Source organism: Archocentrus centrarchus, unplaced genomic scaffold, assembly GCF_007364275.1.
Source record: "Archocentrus centrarchus isolate MPI-CPG fArcCen1 unplaced genomic scaffold, fArcCen1 scaffold_32_ctg1, whole genome shotgun sequence".
In the NCBI taxonomy this organism is placed as follows: domain Eukaryota; kingdom Metazoa; phylum Chordata; class Actinopteri; order Cichliformes; family Cichlidae; genus Archocentrus; species Archocentrus centrarchus.
In genome coordinates this window covers 3,560,985-3,580,270 of record NW_022060260.1, presented here as the reverse complement: position 1 = coordinate 3,580,270, position 19,286 = coordinate 3,560,985, and the positions used below count along the sequence as shown (strand labels likewise).

Genomic DNA, 19,286 nt, shown 5'->3' with positions numbered 1-19,286 from the left:
TGCAGTTAATGGTGATGTCATCCCCTTTGATGGCTGGGTTCCACTTACTGTGAATTTGATGGGTAATGAAAACCCAGATTTGTCAATCACTGTGCCTTTTCTTGTTAGTAGTCTGCCACTTGAGAGACCACTGCTAGGTTTTAATGTGCTGGAGGAGATGATGCAGGAACAGCCTGAAAAGTTAATTCCCATGCTTACCACTTTGCTCTGTAATGCCCTGTCAATATCTACAGAGAATGCAGAGCTCCTTGTAAATGTCATCCAGGCTGGCAAACCCCCTGTGCAAAGTGGTCGTCTACGGACTGGCAGACAAGACACTGTCATTCCAGCAGGACAGGTAACCTGGGTTAAGTGCCAAGTCCCACCCAACATGGATTGTTCTGATTCAGTCTTCCTGTTTGAACCAGACATCAACAATGTGCAGCTGACAGAGTTGGATGTTGGAGAAGGCCTGTTAGAGGTGCAAAATCCAAGGAAGCCATATGTTGCTGTACCTGTTGGGAACAACACGAAACACGCAATCAAATTACCGAGAAAGACTGCTCTGGGCAGTATACACAGTGTTGAAAAAGTCATCTTACCAGAGCAATCTGACATGTCTGAGCCCACAGTGACAGTCAACAGTGTCACTCCAGCTCCTGCTAGCCCCAGTTCACCCTCATGGCAACCTAATATTGACCTCAGTCATCTTGATGAGGAGAAACGAGCTGTGGTTAACAAAATGCTTTGTGAAGAGGCTGGAGCTTTTGCACGTGACAGCAATGATATTGGGTGCATACCAAGCTTACAAATGTCAATCACCCTCCGTGATGAGATCCCTGTCCAGAGGACTTATTCGTCAGTCCCTAAACCACTTTTCAAAGAGGTAAAAGAATACATACAAGAACTTCTGATGAGAGGCTGGATAGTCAAATCCAAATCCCCTTATGCTGCTCCGGTGGTCTGTGTGAGAAAGAAAGATGGCAGCCTGAGGTTATGCATTGATTATCGTCTCCTGAATAAAAAGACTGTTCCTGACCGTCACCCACTGCCCAGAATACAGGACCTGACAGACACCCTTGGTGGCAATGCCTGGTTTAGCATCCTGGACCAAGGCAAAGCCTACCATCAGGGCTTTATCTCTGAGAGTTCACGGCAGTTCACCGCCTTCATCACTCCATGGGGCCTCTATGAATGGATCCGGATCCCATTTGGACTCTCGAACGCCCCTGCAGCCTTCCAGCGGAGCATGGAGGAGATGCTAGGTCCCCTCAGAGATGAATGCTGCATCCCATATCTCGATGATGTGCTTTGCTATGCAAAAACGTTTGATGGGCATGTTGAGGCACTCCGAAAGGTTCTCCAGGCTCTCCAGCATCATGGAGTGAAACTAAGGCCTGAGAAATGTGAGCTTTTTAAGCAAGAAGTCAGATATGTGGGCCGCCTTGTGTCATCTGAAGGGGTCAAAATTGACCCACGTGATCTGGAAGCTGTACGAACTCTAACAAACAAAAGGCCACAAACAGTTGGAGATGTAAGGAAACTGACTGGGTTCCTGGGCTATTACCGCTCATACATTCAAGATTTCTCCCGAATCGCCAAACCCATCTATGAGCTGCTTCAAAGTAAGTCAGGGAAAGCCCAGACCAGAGTACAAAACAAAACCACTAAACATCCACAGTTGCCCTCCCGAGAGCTTGTTAACTGGACCACTGAACATCAGCAAGCTCTTGAACAACTGGTTACTCTCCTGACAAGCCCACCTGTTTTGGCCTATCCAGACTTTAACCTCCCTTTCACCCTCCATACTGACGCATCAGACCAGGGTTTAGGAGCTGTCCTATATCAACGCCAGAATGGAAAACTGAGAGTCATTGGATATGGCTCAAGGACCCTCACTCCATCCGAACGCAATTACCACCTGCACAGTGGGAAACTAGAGTTTCTCGCTTTGAAATGGGCTGTGTGTGAGAAATTTCATGATTACTTGTACTACTCTCCACACTTCACCATCTATACTGACAACAACCCATTGACTTACATCATGAGTACAGCAAAGTTAAATGCGGTCGGCCATAGGTGGGTGGGTGAACTCTCTGATTTCCGGTTTGACATCAAGTACAGGCCTGGAAAGTCAAACGCGGATGCAGACACTCTATCTCGCCTTCCTTTGGACATGGAGAAATATGAAATGACTTGCACAGAGAAGCTCTCGGATGAAGTTGTTTGTGCAACATGGCATGGTAGTCAGGCAGCTGAGCGCAAAGATGTAGCCTGGGTTGCAGCACTTAATACCTCCTCCCCAGACCTACACCAAAAGCCTTACCCTAACCTGCCAACCATAAGCCATGATAATCTGGTGAAAGCACAGAGAGAAGATCAAGCTATAAGTCAGATAATAGAGCTGAAAGCATCAACTACCAAAGTGACAGATGAGACACGCAAAACTCTAAGTGGAGCTGCTCGGAGGATGCTGCAAGAATGGAGCAGGTTATACCTGGAAAATGACCTCCTGTACCGACAAACAAATGGGCGGAAACAGTTGGTCCTCCCTACCAAATACAGAACATTAGCCCTTAAGTATCTGCACAATGAGATGGGCCATGTCGGCACAGAAAGAGTGATCCACCTTGCTAGAGAAAGGTTCTACTGGCCGTTTATGGCAAAAGAAATCGAGGACTATGTCACTCGGAGATGTCCATGTGTCAAAGCCAAGAAGCCTGTCACTCATGATCGTGCTCCTATGGGTAGCATCACATCAAGCTTCCCTTTGGAACTTGTGTGTATTGATTACTTGCATTTGGAAGCAAGTTGTGGAGGCTACGAATACATTCTGGTGGTGCTTGATCATTTCACTCGATTTGCTCAGGCCTATCCCACAAAGAACAAGAGTGGAAAAACAGCTGCTGAGCGGATTTTCAGTGACTTCATACCCCGATTTGGATATCCGGCCAAATTGCATCACGACCAAGGCCGTGAATTTGAAAACAAACTGTTCGAAACGCTGCAGAAACTGGCTGGAGTAGGTCACTCAAGGACAACGCCATACCATCCGCAGGGCAATCCAGCTGAGCGATTGAACCGCACCATACTCCAGATGTTGAGAACACTGACAGAAAGTGAGAAACTGCGGTGGAAGGACCACCTCCCACACATTATCCACGCATACAATTGTACTCGACATGAATCCACTGGCTACTCACCCTTTTTCCTCCTCTATGGCCGTCATCCACATCTCCCAATTGACTTGCTGTTTGGGTTGACTCGAGATAAGGAGTCATACTCGCCAAGGGGTTATGCGGAAAAATGGGCTGAGAGAATGGCAGAAGCCTATCGGATTGCAAGTGAGAACAGCAAAAAGTCCAGTGACAGAGGGAAAGTAATCTATGACAGGAAAACAAAAGGAGTCATGTTGCAACCTGGAGACCGGGTTCTGGTAAGGAATCTCAGTGAACGTGGAGGGCCAGGCAAGTTAAGATCATATTGGGAGAAGACTATCTATATCGTCAAAAGTCAGCTTGCTGAGAGTCCAGTGTACATTGTCTGTCCTGAGAGCGGTGACCACAAGAAAACCAGAACACTACACCGCAATCTCCTATTGCTAGTAAATGACTTGCCTGTGGAAGTTGTTTCACCCCATGCCAGACATGTCCCTGACAAGAGACCAAAACACAAAGAAAGACAGACAGACGCACAAGAAATGGATGAGAACGACAACTCAGACTCAGATGATGACTGTGTCTCTCATTACTGGCTCAGAGTACCTGCGGAAAGAACTGAAGAAAGATCTCTCATCAACCATGAGGAACTTACCTTTTCTCTGAGAGATCCTTGTCAAAACCCTGTAAGAGACTCGGTTGCTCTCGAACCTGTGATCAGCAGTGGTCATACGGTGCCCGAGCACAACCTGTCTCCTACAGAAAGTGGAGCTGAACAAAACATGGATGAAGACCAGCGTGCTCTTATTGAACCTGAGACAGACAATGGAGTTCAAGAGCATCGACAGTCTGGTACAGAAGGCCGATCCCAGACCCCACCTGTTGAGCATGATCAGCCAGAGATTAGAAGGTCTGCTCGTGAAACAAAACCAACACAATTTCTCACATACAACACATTGGGTGAACCATCAGTCCGATCACAGACTAGCGCAAATACAGTTTCTGCGCACACAGCACCATACTCACCTGTCATAGTTGCATCTCACACACCTCCACCACTGCCTCTTTTGCCATACATTCCAACCATTTGGACACCATGCACACACCCCATTTTGTACACCCAAACACCATACATGCCACATACACCAACTCCATACATGCCACCCACCCTGGTGTGCGTTTGAAGAGAGATCTGTTCGTAATAAACAATAATAGGTGCAACCTTTAAGTTGAAAAGTTGGTAAATGATTTGGTAAATGTCAGGAGACATTTTTATTTTTGTCAGGGAGCGTGTGAAGCCCACAAGTGTGTGTTCACATGTGGATGTAATTAGAAATAAGCATTTGAATAAGGTGTATAATGCTGTGTTTCAGATATATTTTGTTTGTATTTATATGGGTCAATTTTAGGTTCACACACTGTGTTAGATATTGAGTGTGTATGCAGTTACTCCGCTCCCACCAGTAGGAGGCACTGTGAGATGGTGGTGTGCCTGCCGCTCGTGCATTCCCCTCATAGCTGAGGAGGAATCAGAGACGACAAACCGCTTCTCCTGTGTCATCTTATTGTTTTCCATTATTCCAGGTATGTTGTGTTTGAAACTGTAAGGAAAATGGGTGTAACTGCTAGTTAATGTTTGTAGACAAAGTCGAATTCAGAACGATGGTGTTAATGAGCGGTAAGATGCGTTATCCTTTGTTTATGAGATCGATCGTCACCGAGAGTGAAAGTGACAGCAGTGCGGCCATTTTGCTAGCAGGCAGCTAACTACTGAAAGCCTGTGTGAGCTGATGCACTTTCATTCTCATTGTTTCATGTATTACGTGGCAAGTTTCTCTATGTATTTGATGTTTATATCTTTGTGCTAGTTAAAAGGTAGATTAAAACTGAGAAGAGTAAAATGTATAAATTAATCAATATGTTTAAAAGTTTGTGTTTATTTACTTACTACTGTTTAATATGGAGTCCATTAATACCTCATGGTATTTTTCTAAAGGTACATTTAAAATACAGTACTAACCAGTGTTAACCTGTGATATGAGAAAGAGACATAAAGGAGATCTTGTAACAGAGTTAATGTCTGATGAATATGTGTGATTTATGGACACTGAAACATGTCTAAGGAGACATTATACATATGTGTGTACAGCAAGATGATGCTGATTTAAAATGGACAGTGTTAACAGTTAATGATATGTGATGTGTTAATAAAGATAGCTGAGGAGGAATCAGAGACGACAAACCGCTTCTCCTGTGTCATCTTATTGTTTTCCATTATTCCAGCTATCGGTAAAGCTGCTCACGGGCGCTGTGAACCGGTACCCGTTACAGGTGGAGTGCCCACTCCGGCCCAGGGACGAGTTGCTAGGGGTCTTGTTCACAACTGATGGGAGAAGGGAGCGGGAGATTGACAGATGGATTGGGGCTGTATCTGCAGTGATGCAGATGGTGCACTGGTCTGTGGTAAAGAAGGAGCTGAGAGTGAAAGCGAAGCTGTCGATTTACCAGTCAGTCTATGTTCCTACCCTTACCTATGGTCGTGAGCTTTGGATACTGACTGAAAAAATTAACATCCCATATACAGTGCCTGGCGAAAGTATTCGGCCCCCTTGAACTTTTCAACCTTTTGCCACATTTCAGGCTTCAAACATAAAGATATAAAATTTTAATTTTTTGTGAAGAATCAACAACAAGTGAGACACAATTGTGAAGTGGAATGAAATTTATTGGAGACACACCAAACATGTGGAAGAAGGTGATCTGGTCAGATGAAACCAAAATCGAACTGTTTGGCCACAATGCAAAACGATATGTTTTGCATAAAAGCAACACAGCTCATCACCCTGAACACACCATCCCCACTGTCAAACATGGTGGTGGCAGCATCATGGTTTGGGCCTGCTTTTCATCAGCAGGGACAGGGAAGATGGTCAAAATTGATGGGAAGATGGATGGGGCCAAATACAGGACCATTCTGGAAGAAAACCTGTTGGAGTCTGCAAGAGACCTGAGACTTGGACAGAGATTTATCTTCCAACAAGACAATGATCCAAAACATGAAGCCAAATCTACAATGGAATGGTTCACAAATAAACGTATCCAGGTGTTGGAACGGTCAAGTCAAAGTCCAGACCTGAATCCAATCGAGAATCTGTGGAAAGAGCTGAAGACTGCTGTTCACAAACGCTCTCCATCCAACCTCACTGAGCTCGAGCTGTTTTGCAAGGAAGAACGGGCAAGAATTTCAGTCTCTCGATGTGCAAAACTGATAGAGACATACCCCAAGAGACTTGCAGCTGTAATTGCAGCAAAAGGTGGCACTATAAAGTATTAACGCAAGGGGGCCGAATAATATTGCACGCCTGACTTTTCAGTTTTTTATTTGTTAAAAAAGTTTGACACATCCAATAAATTTCATTCCACTTCACGATTGTGTCCCACTTGTTGTTGATTCTTAACAAAAATTAAAATTTTATATCTTTATGTTTGAAGCCTGAAATGTGGCAAAAGGTTGAAAAGTTCAAGGGGGCCGAATACTTGAAATGGATCCCAGCACCTCACCTTTAGAAAACAATTATCCATATTTTCCAAAATGGTAACCTTATCTACTTATTTTTAGCTACATTGTCAATTTACTTCTTGCCCTCACCACCCAGCCCTGCTCACTTGGGTCTGAATTTATAAAACATTAGGCTGAAATGTCAGAATGTCTCAGCTGGTATTTATTCACACATTTGGGTCATTCAAAGGTCATTCTATGTGACCTTTCTAGACAAAGCTAGATGGAGCGAATATTAAATTAAATGGGTGCTGACACTGTGCATTCTTTATGCTATTTTTTGTTTTGTTAGCATATCTCTCAAATATAACATGTAAGTGCCATGTAATAAAACTAAGCTAGAACTAGTATATATTTCTTTATCACTGCCTCCGTGTTACTTAGCTTTCCTGTTTATCTAAATTTGCTTCTAAATTCAGATCAAACTGAAGTTCTTGTACTCGGCCCCACAAATCTTAGAATCATGGTGGAAACCAGATACTTAGTCTGGATATTTATTTATTCTGGATGGCATTACTTTGGCCTCCAGTAACATTGTGAGTCATTTTTGACCAGGATATGTCCTTCAATGCACATATTAAACAAATATGTAGGACCGCTTTTTTGCATGTGTGCAATATTTCTAAAATTAGAAACATCCTTTCTCAGACTGATGCTGAAAAGCTAATTCATGCATTTATTACTTCTAGGCTGGACTATTGTAATTCATTATTATCAGGCTGTCCTAAAAGCTCCCTGAAAAGCCTTCAGCTGATCCAAAATGCTGCAGCTAGAGTACTGACAGGGACTAGAAAGAGAGAGCAGATTTCTCCCATATTGGCTTCTTTTCATTGGCTCATAATACCGTATCACCCCAACAGAGCACTTTGCTCTCAGACTGCTGGCTTACTTGTGGTTCCTAGGATACTTAAGAGTAGAATGGGAGGCAGAGCCTTCAGCTTTCAGGCCCCTCTTCTGTGGAACCAGCTCCTAGTTTGGATTCAGGAGACAGACACCCTCTCTATTTTTAAGATTAGGATGAACGATGGGTTTTCTCTGTAATTATTGTGGGGTCTTTACCTTACACTATAAAGTGCCTTGAGATGTCTGTTTGTTGTGAGTTGGCACTGTATAAATAAAATGTAATTGAATTGAAAAATTGAATTGGAAAGGCAGAGGCTGTCTCTTGCTCCAGCCTCTGACGGGGACGGTCGCATTCTATCTCTCTCCCTGCCCTCCCTATCTTTCCTGCTTGCTGCTTGCTGTGAGAGCGTCTCTTGCACACTGTTCGAATAAGAATAAGATTGAGAGCAATATGGATTTGGCAAACTGGGCCTTCAAGACCATGGATCGAATTTTTTCCACTATGAGATCTGGGAAAGGGGAGCCTGCGTGTCCGAGTGGAACAGACCCGGTTGGATACGTCATCGACTCTTGGAGCTCGTGGAGACCTGTGTGCTTCTCGGCCCTAGAGGTGGAAGACGTGGAAGACGCTTACATATTTGGCTATCTGGTAGCGGTATCTTTTCTGTTTGGGCTTGGAGGATACCTGATTTACCGTGAAATCAAGAAAACCTGGACGGCAGTTCGACATCTGCAGAGGCTGCCGACCCAGGTGGATGGGCTGACCAGAATGGTACAGACTCAGACTCAAAGCCTGATGAACCTGAGCCGTAGACTTGGGGAGTAGCAGGTGAGAGGGGTTCGATCTGGAGATAAGGTACGGTTCTGCTCAGTGAGGACGGTAACTAATGAATTTGGATTATTGGATTTATTGAATGGTTTCCCAGTGAGACTGAAGGCTGTTGAAAAAACAAGCAGCCTGTTCCAAAACAACACCTGCATTATCAGAATTCGGCTCCCTAGCCGGCCTTGGCTGGCAATCATATCTCTCCAGAACTATGTGTGAAGGCCGCTATCCCCCTCAGCCCTCTCTGTGATTTGTGAAGCTGGATCTGGTGTACCAAGGCTGCTGATGAACTTCCATCACTATCAGCAAACTGTTTGCCTGGGAGCTGGCATCTGGGCTCCACAATGCCCCCACCCTCTCGTCTCCGTCTGCGTCCCCTCCTGACCCTGACCCTACCCACCATACTGCTATCCCGGCTTTATATGTGCAATATGCTTTTTGCTGAGGTGTTTTTTGGAACCTCGTAAGGTGTTCTTTATGAACACAGTATGAGATGATTTTTTTGAACCTAACTATCCCAATGTATCTCTTTCTGTCTCTCTGCTAAAGGTAGCGCCGTTGTGAAACGGTTGCATGACCTCAGACATCTGTCCTCCCCTGTCTGTGTTATGTTTTTGTTTTGGATGGATGTTCTGTTAACTGCAATTTCCCCATTTGTGGGACTAATAAAGGCATTCTTGATTGATTGATCTTGATTGATTGAAAATGTAATATATCCTAAAAAAAAATAAAATAAAATAAAAAAATCAACTTTAACCCTCCAGCATTAATAACAATTAAGTTCAGGGGACAATGAAGTGGTATGAAGGGGGTCCCAAATCAAATATTGCTTAGGTCCCCTTCAAGGCTTGGGCAGACTCTGCTGTAGGTGAAGACAGCAGCAGTGTGATGAGCAATGGCGATTGATTAATATCAATATTTATTTACATTTGCATACTTCCCCAAATCTGGCAGCCACGGCACCTTAATCTGATAAAATAGCAAACGGTCGAGGCCGAGAAGTGTTGGATAAGCAGCAAGTGTTCATTTTAGGCTGCATCATAGCATTTTAGATATTTAGGTTAAAGGTGTGTTGAAAGGCTCCACAGTAGTTTGAATTTGTAGTGTCTGTGCTGGTTAAACATGTTTTAAAAAGCCCTCAAGCAGGTGAAATAACAGATTTAAAAAAAAACTAAATGATACGTCAAAGCTTTGCAATTTAAGCATTACTAAAGTAAGTTAAAAAAAAAAAAAGTATAAAAGTATTATTAGCAAAAGGTATGCCCACACTGAATAAGAGTAAAACAGTGTCAAATGCTTCTAAGACATAGTCGCGGGCCGGTCTAAGCCTAAAATGCCAGGGCCGATTTTTTGTCCCAGTCCAGTCCAGCCCCGCCCACACCTGAGTTTTTGCTTTAGGCACCGCCCAAGCGCTCCGCTTGGCCTGCCGGTAACTATCAGCTTCCTCCAAAGTCCCACATGCTAACACCTCTGGCGTCCACCATCTGGTTCAAGGATTAACACCATGACAGGCACCAACCACCTTGCAGCCGCAGCTTCTTGCCGCGGCCTCAACAATGGGATCTGAAACAAAATCCATTCTGTCTCAATATTCTCAGGCTCCCTCGGAGTGATTTGCACAGAAGCCCAATTATAGAGCACCACTTATGTTCCGATCAGGCAGGTTGTTCCTCCCTGTCACACCCCTCATGCCTCACTGTTGTTGCCAAGTGAGCATTGAAGTCTTTCAGTAGGTCGGCTGAGTCACCAGATGGAGTATATTCGAGCACCCCACCAAGTGACTCCAAGAAGGCTGGGTACTTAAAACAAATGCCAGGCAGGACCTGTTCTCTGGCCCAAATGTGCATGGAAACAACCCTCTAGTCCACTGGTGAAAACTCCAGCGTACAGGCAAGCCAAGGGAATACAAGATTACCTACCCCAGACCGCCATCTCTCACTGAGGGCAACTCCAGATTAGAACAAAGTCCAGCCCCTCTACAGGAGACTGATTCCAAAGCCCAAGTCGTTCATTGAGGTGAACCTGACTATATATAGCCGGTATCTCTCAATCTCAATCTCATTAGCTCAGGCTCTATCCCCACCAGAGAGGTGGCATTCCATGTTCCAGTCTTGATAGATGGAGATCAATCTGCCAAGGCCTCCACCCTATACATAATTCAGTTTTCTGAATACCAATCATCATGTAACTCGCTTTTACCCCCCATGTACAGTAAAATGCAACATTAGCTTGAGAAGGTAACCAAAACACAGCAAAGACTGATTAAAGTATGACTGGTCCTGATAACAACTCCACTTCAGCATCATCCATAATCCATAATCAAGACCTTACTTTCGCAAGGATGACAGATGCGAAGAGAAATTTGTGTTTAAGGTTAAGAAGACGTACATCAACAGTTATATTTATAAACATTCCTATATGAATGAGTAAATGTGTTCAAAGTTTTGACTGGCACTATATATATATATATATATATATATATATGTATGTGTGTGTGTGCGTGTGTGTGTGTGTATATATATATATACACACACACACAAACACTGTACCTCTTTGGCCTTCCGATGTCTGTCCTTGCTGTCCCTGTCTCTGTCCCGGTCCTTGCCCTCATCTCCAGGGTGACAGGAGTAGGACATAGTCCTCCAATCCCGCAGAGAGTTGGTGATGCTGGCAACCTTTGATTCAGTGGTGCTGTTCTCCTCATTGAGTGAGCAGGAAGACCTTCTTATGAACACGCTTTTCTTCAGCGCCTTAATCCTGAGGCTATTACTCCCACCTGAGCAGCACCACTCTCCTGCATAGCCATTGTCAGTTTTCACATTGTGACCAGTGGTGTTGCACTGGAAAACATGAGGTGAGAGAGTATTGTTGGAATGTGGATGCGGGCAGGGGTGGGGCTTGGTCGGGGTGGCACTGGACCTGGATGTTGATGCTGTCTCCCCTTTTCTCCCATTGGCCTCAGGCTCCTGGATCTTCTCATCCAGTTTGTTCAGCTTGGAAAGTACCTGGGCTATCTCACTGCGAACCCCTGACAAAGACTCCAACTTCTTCTCAATCTCACCAATTCTCATCACCAGCTTACACACACTCGTTTTGAGCTCATCATCAGTGTTTTCCAGTGAATGGAACAGGCGGTCTAGCTTGGACTTGGCTAGTTTGACTGTGTTGCGTTCAGGGGAGCTGTCGCCTTCTGACTTCAGTGTTACGTGAGAGAGCGACCCATTACTATTGTAGCATGATGACTGAACAACACCCAGAGAGTCACAAACACTCATGTCATCCAGAAAACGAAAAATATCACTTATGTCATCGCTAATAATCTCGCAGTCCTCATCTGAGTGTTTAAAGCTAGGTCTTTCTCTGTCACTGTACTTAGATTGGTATTCCTTTAACTTCTTCTGCTCCGCCTGCTCTGTTTGAGTTCCAACACTAGAACTGTCCCCTTCCTGAAAAGATGCACTCTTCATATTTTTATCCCTAAACCTTTTGGCTACCTCTCCTTTGTCCAGACCTCCAGCTCCACTTGCCATCAGGGCTATATCCTTGGTTTTTATTCCATTACTTTTCTTTGCAAAGCCAGGTGAAGCTGCTACCTTTTCCTTTGGGCTATGAAAATGCTGCTCACTGTCAGTGTTGATAATGCTGATGTCACAATGATGGTTTTCTTTGAGTGGTCTGCTGTTTAGAAAAGTCCTTTCAAAGTCAGGAGGGCCCTCTTCTGTGTTTAAACTGAGGCTCTTCACTGGCCATACTCCCTGCTTCCCTGCTTTGTTAATGTGCTTCTTGCTGCGAACACCCTCAGAAACTGTGGTTGGACCGAAATAAGTTGATGCCTGTAAGTCATCCAGGCTCTCGTGCTTCACCCTCCGTCTGTCCTGGAGTGGGGAGTTAAGAGTTGGTTCAAAGTATGGGTTACTGTAGGGCAGTTCGAAGCTATGGTTGAAGAAGGTAGCAGGCTTATGTAATTCCCTTTTGTGGTAACCTTCAACAGCCTTACTGCCCTGTTTGTACTCATGGGTGATGACCTACAACAATACCCAAGACAAAAAGAGAGTCGGGCTTAAAAACAGGAGAATAGGAGAATACTAACAACAGAATCTCAATCAATTGTACAAAAGTATATATAAAATAGACCAATTACACATTTTTTATGATACTGAATGTTTTATGTGTTATTGACATGATATTGATATTGAATTTTAGTTCATTTTTAGTTAATTTTAATTAGGGATAGGAGCTTATTAAGATAATACTGTTTGGCTTCCATTCTCACTAAATCAAAGCAGATATTAATAATGGTGTCAGAAAAAAATAATACTAAAACATTTCATGTATGTTAGAGGGACCAATAGAAAATAGGAACAGTGTATAATTTAGGCACTGTAATGTTCTTTTGACTTATAACAGGTTATTTTTATGTGAGGATAAAAACTAAAGATTAGAATATGTATTATGAGATATAACTTATTAAGTTATATAACTTATTAAGATAATAACTTGTGAGAAATTGTACAATGTTAAACATGTTACTACTCTTGTGTTGATAGTCTGTGTTGTGTGATGGGGTGACGAGATGTAATGAAGCATATAATACACAATTCTACTTTTCTACATTCTACTTAAAACATATCATAGATTAGCCTGCCTAAAATAGTTCATTTAACTTTGTATATTTACAAAAGGTTGTTAGTGTTAGTGTGTAAGTTAGTGTGGACAAGGTACAACATTAAAATGTGATTTTTAGATGGTTATGCTGCTTCTTCTCATTAAATCAGGGGTTGTAAAAGTGTCAGTTCAAGGAGCCACCCTGAGATTAAGGGCCACTAAGGGAAAATGCACTCACTCACCACTGTTACATGTTGTTTATAATGTGTTCAGAGAATGGTGGCTTAGGTCAGCACTTGTCATTTGTGTGCTGGTTTATAATTTATAGGTGGGTGTTACAATTCTTGACCCCAGTTGTATTTATTGGTGTCAGGAATGTTTTGTCCACTATTTTGGCTAAAACAGGAGATTCAAAATTGAGGAAAAATACTTATGTGGTTTTGTCCTGTGGTGCCACATCATAGTATGATGTGAACTGCGAATGAATAAAAAAGTGCAATACTATATTTTTTTCATTATTACACATGTGGGCAGCACAAAATGTCATCAAGGGCAGCCACTGGCCTGTGGAGCACACTTTGAGAGTCCTGGAATTAAGTCGATGTTTTGCCTGTTTCTTTTATCGTTATATTTCAGAAGACATGCGAACAAAATGCCCTATGACATCACATTAAACCTTTCAACTATAATAATAAATATATCAAAATTTAGTATGGTGATAGTTTTTTTTAATCCTCTGTAGGCCATTTGAGATGAAGTGCAAAGTTCCAGTTTGATTACTACATTTAACTAAATGGTGTATAATACCATGCCACCTGTCAGTCTGCCTGAGACATCTCTTTCTCTCCCTATATTGTCTTTCAACAGCACCTTAAAAACACAAACCTTTGGTGAAAATGCCACAAAGTTGTGAAAATCCTCCTTAAAAATGTTCCTCTTCTGGACACAAGTGTGAACAGAGAAGGGCTCTGAATGTCCAATGTTCTGCAGGGACTCCTGGTCAGTGGTGGACTCGCTGTCTATGTCCATTGGAAAGTAGGTGCTCTGCATTTCACAAGGTGGTGGTGATGGTGGACTGCCACTAGAGTACTGAGGCAGATGATGCAGTTTGTCCATAGAGACTGCTCTACATTTCTTGTCTTTGCTCACACCCAGGAGGAAGTTTGGGTCTGAGGAGGGAATAAAGTGCTGCCGACTATTGCAGTCAGAGGATTTAGCACAGGGAGGGGCATTCTGAGCCACAGGGTGCTGCTGAGAGTGGTGGTGATGACGGTGGTGATGGTGCCCTTCCCTGGGGTGATCCACATGCTCATAACCGATCCCCCTGTCACAGTCCTGATACTTCAGGGCATCGGTGTCAGACCTGCACAGCTCCACTGACTGGTTCTTGTGAAACATGGCCCCGTGAGCTATGGGGAGCTTATCTTTGGCTATTCCTCCATTCATTTGTATCAAATTGAACATGGTGACAATGTCCGCTGCCACCATGAGCTTCTTGGACTGCAGGTCCTCTGTGGAGCAGCGCATCTTGTCCTTGAAGAGGGTGGCTGGGAAGGCGGGGTCCAGGCAGGCTGTGTAGAAGAGCAGGCTGCGGAGCTTGGCCAAGTGCACCAGGTCAAAGCGAGCACACAGAGACTTGCACAGGTCCTGGTAGGACATGGTATTACGCTTGGTGTCTAACTCCTCCAGGATCCGAACCAGGAACAGAGAGTATTCTGGGCGGGGGTCCATGGCTGCTGGGTGGCAGGAACAGAGAATAGGTTCTTCCTCAGGAGAAGCTTGACACCTGGAAACAACACAATCAAATGTTCATTCTGTGCTAATTTGGTTTGCATGAAATAAGATATATAAAGGCTTCCAACAAATTGTGGAGAGTAAGTCACAGCAAAGACAAACCCAGAATGACACTTTGCTGGTTTAATTACACACAATCATAACGAGGAGAATAACGGACAATTACAAAAGAAAAAAAAATCTTAACACAATTCCTTTCAGGCCAATTGACCACATTCATTCCGATACTAACGGTGGCGGCAGAACCTCCAATAGCGCGGCGTGAACATCTCACGTTGATTTTAGTTGTATTTGTACAAAATCACTTACACTGACTCGCTGTCAGCAGAGCGGAGAATCGTCTGATCAGCTCGGTGCGGGTGTGACACAGCATGTCTCTCATGTGAGAGAGGCAAAAAACGTTCAAATAAACTCTGAAGAATTAAGGATCATCTGGATGTGAATCCGCAGCGCGCAGCCTGCAGCATCCAAAAACGCCTTCAGCCCATAACATTATCCGCCAGCCTCCAGAGGAGCAAACCAAACCAAACCAAACGCCGAGCGCAACCTCGCATGCATGCCCACGGGTAACTGCCAACACCATAACATTTAGTGTCCCAGCCGGTTTAAATGTTAAACACAGACCCATACTCCCTAGAAGGCTGGACGATCTCCATTGACCTACGTTTTTCTTCCCTGCTGGACTCCTGCCGCACACAGCTGTGATTCTACCGTGAGGGACCTGGCTGGGAATTTAAACTGCTTGCTGTGCTCAAGACTGAGTACTGTCAAAGTACACAATCTGGACACGAACAGCACTGTTTCCGCTTTCAGAGGAAAAGCTTGAAATAAAAAAGGATTTAAAATGACTATGATTTAACCTGATTGTTTTGAATTTTTGGTTTTGAATTTATTCATTATTTTATTTAAATAACAAGAAGGTTATACAGCGACGCAATGCTATTTCAAGTGTAGCAGCAGAAATAATACAATATATATCAACTATAGTAGAGAATATCACTTTTTTTGTTATTAGGTCACCACTGAAATTAAATGGAGCATATGTTTAGCAGCAGAAATATTCAAGGAAATACAAACAGAACTCAGAGCTCTGTCAGTAGTTTGGCTATTTCGTTTGTTTGTTGTCATTTTTGTACTTCTTTTGTTTGCAATTCAATTTAACTTCAGTTCGTTCCCAGAGTGGTTTTGTTCATTTCAATTTACATTTTATTCTTTAAGAAAGTTCAGGTTTATTTCAGTTTTTATTACTGTCACCCTTGATTTTTGTTCGTTATTTGGCTAGTTTGTTTTGTACAACAGCTTCCTGAGATTGGTTGTGTTGTGAAATTTGATCAAACCAACAAAGATATATTTTTTGTGATTAGTTTTGCAAGTACATAAAGTCTAGATGGTTTTCATTTATATTTCAGTGTTTTTTCACACTTTTTAGTGTAATAACCTGAGTATGGCGAATCTACTGTCTGTTTATTTAAGGTAATTTATTACTTAAAGTATAGCAGCTGGCATCTAACAGAGAGATGCATAACCCAGCCTTAAAATAATATTTAACCATCCATCCATCCATTTAAAAATTTTAAATACATGTGTCGAGGCTTTAGTATGTGAAGAAATGCAAGTTGAAAAGGTTTGGGCTTTTATTTTGAAGACAGCGAGTTTTATTTCCGTTCACAGCCTAGGTAATGCTGTGTGATCGATGCGGTTCTTTGTTTCTACTCAGAATGACGTAACTACACTTACCGGTGGACATTAGAAATATCAGTTATCTCTTCTGCCCTTTGTCACACACTAGTAATCCACACGATGCTACATCTAACATCTCTGACTGCTGGCCGACACAAATTACAAGGAAAAAAAACAATAATAAACAAACAAACAAACAAACACATCTAATCTTTTATTTTAATTTTGATAAAATGTTTGTTGTTTTTTGATCTAAAGAGTAAAAAGATGACAAAATATATTAATTGTAAAAGTAAATCATCTACATTGATGTCTGTAACCATCACGGTCATCATAAAAATAATAATCATCTTTTGTTAAAAAAAAAAAAAGTTCAAAGTCAACAACATGTCTTTGTATTTTTTTTTTTAATCTTACATTATACATAATAGATCTTCGATGGCACAAAACATTCACTTGTACAGCATTTTGAAACTAAACAACATTAATATTCCACTTTTAATAAAAAAAAAACTTTTTGAGCTCTAATTTTTCGTGAATTTTGTGTACTAATGCTACATTACATCTCAGGGATAGCAGTGAAGACAAATTTCAACTGTAATAGACAACAGCTGTACAGCTGTAAAAGTTATGCCTGGATATAGATGACTTCTGCCCTGTTGTAACAATGTAGCCATGTTTAATCAAAAGGTTATGTATGACTGTATATTATGCAGATGTAGTTGGGCCAGTTACTCAAAAACAGAGCATTGTTTCTTTCTTAAAAATGCAATACATCATCTTTGCGTGACTCATCAACATCTGTCTACCCATAATGCACACAACTGCAGAATTTTAATGTGAGTGACACAGTTTTGATCAATAATTTGGTTACTGCATTACATACAAATGTAATGTGATTACAGTGATCAGACCAACACACTAACTCTATAGTATATCATTATATAGTCGGGGAAGCTACTTTTGGCTGCTTCCTTATTCAGAAGGGGTTTCCACAGCAGGCAGCTCTGCATGGTTGATTTGGCAGATTGTTTAGGGTGGATGCTCTTCCTAACGCAAACCCTGTGTCTCCTTCTGAGACTGAGCCAGGGGTCTTTCACTTGTTATGTGAAGGTGTAAACCAGTACAATATGCAGCTATTAATACACTGGCTCACTCCAAGAGAGAGGGAAAAAAAAGGAAAAGTAATTTACAGCTATCTAGATTTAAGTTTGTATTTAATCATTCAAGGAACAGAAACAACTTTGCTGTGGTCTGCCAAGGATATCTCTCCAGCAGGTTTCTCTCTCCAAACAAAGTCTCTTAAGACAGTCTCTCAGATCTCAGCGCTTGGGGGGAAACAAGGCGAGTATTTACAACAGGGTTCAATGCAAACATTACTCAGAGGAAGCCTCACAGGGCAACAACCCAGCAAAGACTGAAGATTCACCAACACCTTAAGTAGTCATCAGGAAAATCACCAGACTGCCAACACACAAGCTCATTACCTCTGTGAACACAGACTGAGAGGTCAACACTGTCAGGCCTGCCACTGAAACACAGGGTTAGGTACCAGTTCATACACCACACACACATTCACACAGACAGAGGAGCAATACAGAGAGCAACAAGGGAAGAGAGAGAAAGAGGGGGAACATGGAGATCTGCACAGGAAGACCACGGGACCATGACAAAGGGAGCAACATCAGAGCTGGTGACACAACAGACTGAATAAACCAATCAGGAGGGCTGACTCTGTGACTGGCTGTTTGAAATTTGAAGTTTGTTTGTTTAGTGACCTTTGACCAGTAAGTCATCTGCTTTGCTTTTATAATCAGCTCTCTTCACCATAATGGACTCATTCAGCATCTGCATCACTGAAGGCACAATCCCAATCTGTCCGTCAATCTCCTGCTACCCTCTTCTGGCCGAGGACCATGGCCTCAGACTTGAAGGTGCTCATTCTCATTCCTGCCTAGAAGTTCTATTCATAAAAATTAGGGACAGAATTGGTGACAAATGGCAGCCCTGATGAAATCCAACACCCACTGAGAGCAAGTCAGATTTATTGCAAGCAATGCGGCCCAAGCTCTTACTGCGGTTGTGCAGGGAGCAAACTGCTTGTAACAACAGGACAGATAACCCATACTCCACAAACCACATGTAGACCAGTTGGGCAAACTGCCACATACCTTTGAATATCCTTGAGTCTAAAGAGCTGGTCCAGCTTCCCATGACGAGGACAAAAACCACATTGTTCCCCCTGAATTTGAGGGTCACCTAACAGACGGACTCTCCTCTCCAGCATCGTGGCACAGACCTTCCCATGAAGGAGCACACCCTCTTCCTGTTAAAAGGACTTTCTCCCCTCCAAAGATGCTTGTTCATAGGGGGACCACAGACTGCTTGTTGATCAGTAATATCTGAGAAAATTTCTCACCTGACCCCCTCCAGAATCAATAAATTTAGCATATTCAGTCAAGTCATGCAAAACATTACCTTCATGCAGTGAATTTCCTGGGCTTTCCAAGTACATAGGGGTGGGTTTAAATTTGATAGATCTAAGAACAAGGGCAGCACAGTGGTGTGGTTAGTACTGTTACCTCACGTCAAGAAGGTCTTCAGTTTGAATCTACCCCCCCCCCCCTCCTGTCTTCTTCTGATCTGCGTTGAACTGATCTCCCTGATGAACATTTCCATCTCTTACAGAACTGTTTGCTGAGGAGGGGAGTTTGAGTCAGCTCACAGTAGCCTGTTTATGTCTCTGTTCCCATGATCCCTAGCTCCAGTGTTTACTCACCCTAGTGTGTTCCCAGTTTAAGTTTTCAGTTGTTATAGTCTTCCCTGTATCCTTATATTCATA

General features: G+C 42.8%; 1 protein-coding gene across 1 annotated transcript in view; it reads right to left on the bottom strand.

Annotated features, from left to right (window-relative positions):
• Nucleotides 1–15,464, bottom strand: part of minar1 (membrane integral NOTCH2 associated receptor 1) — a 38,322-nt gene extending 22,858 nt beyond the window's left edge. The window contains exons 1-3 of the mRNA XM_030724079.1: nt 15,389–15,464; nt 13,856–14,756; nt 10,915–12,390 (exon numbers count right to left, since the gene is read on the bottom strand). Of these exons, the coding sequence (XP_030579939.1) occupies nt 10,915–12,390; nt 13,856–14,756; nt 15,389–15,420 (2,409 nt within the window). The 5' untranslated portion in view covers nt 15,421–15,464. The remainder of the gene's footprint in view (nt 1–10,914; nt 12,391–13,855; nt 14,757–15,388) is intronic.
• Between the last annotated feature and the right edge of the window lie 3,822 nt (nt 15,465–19,286).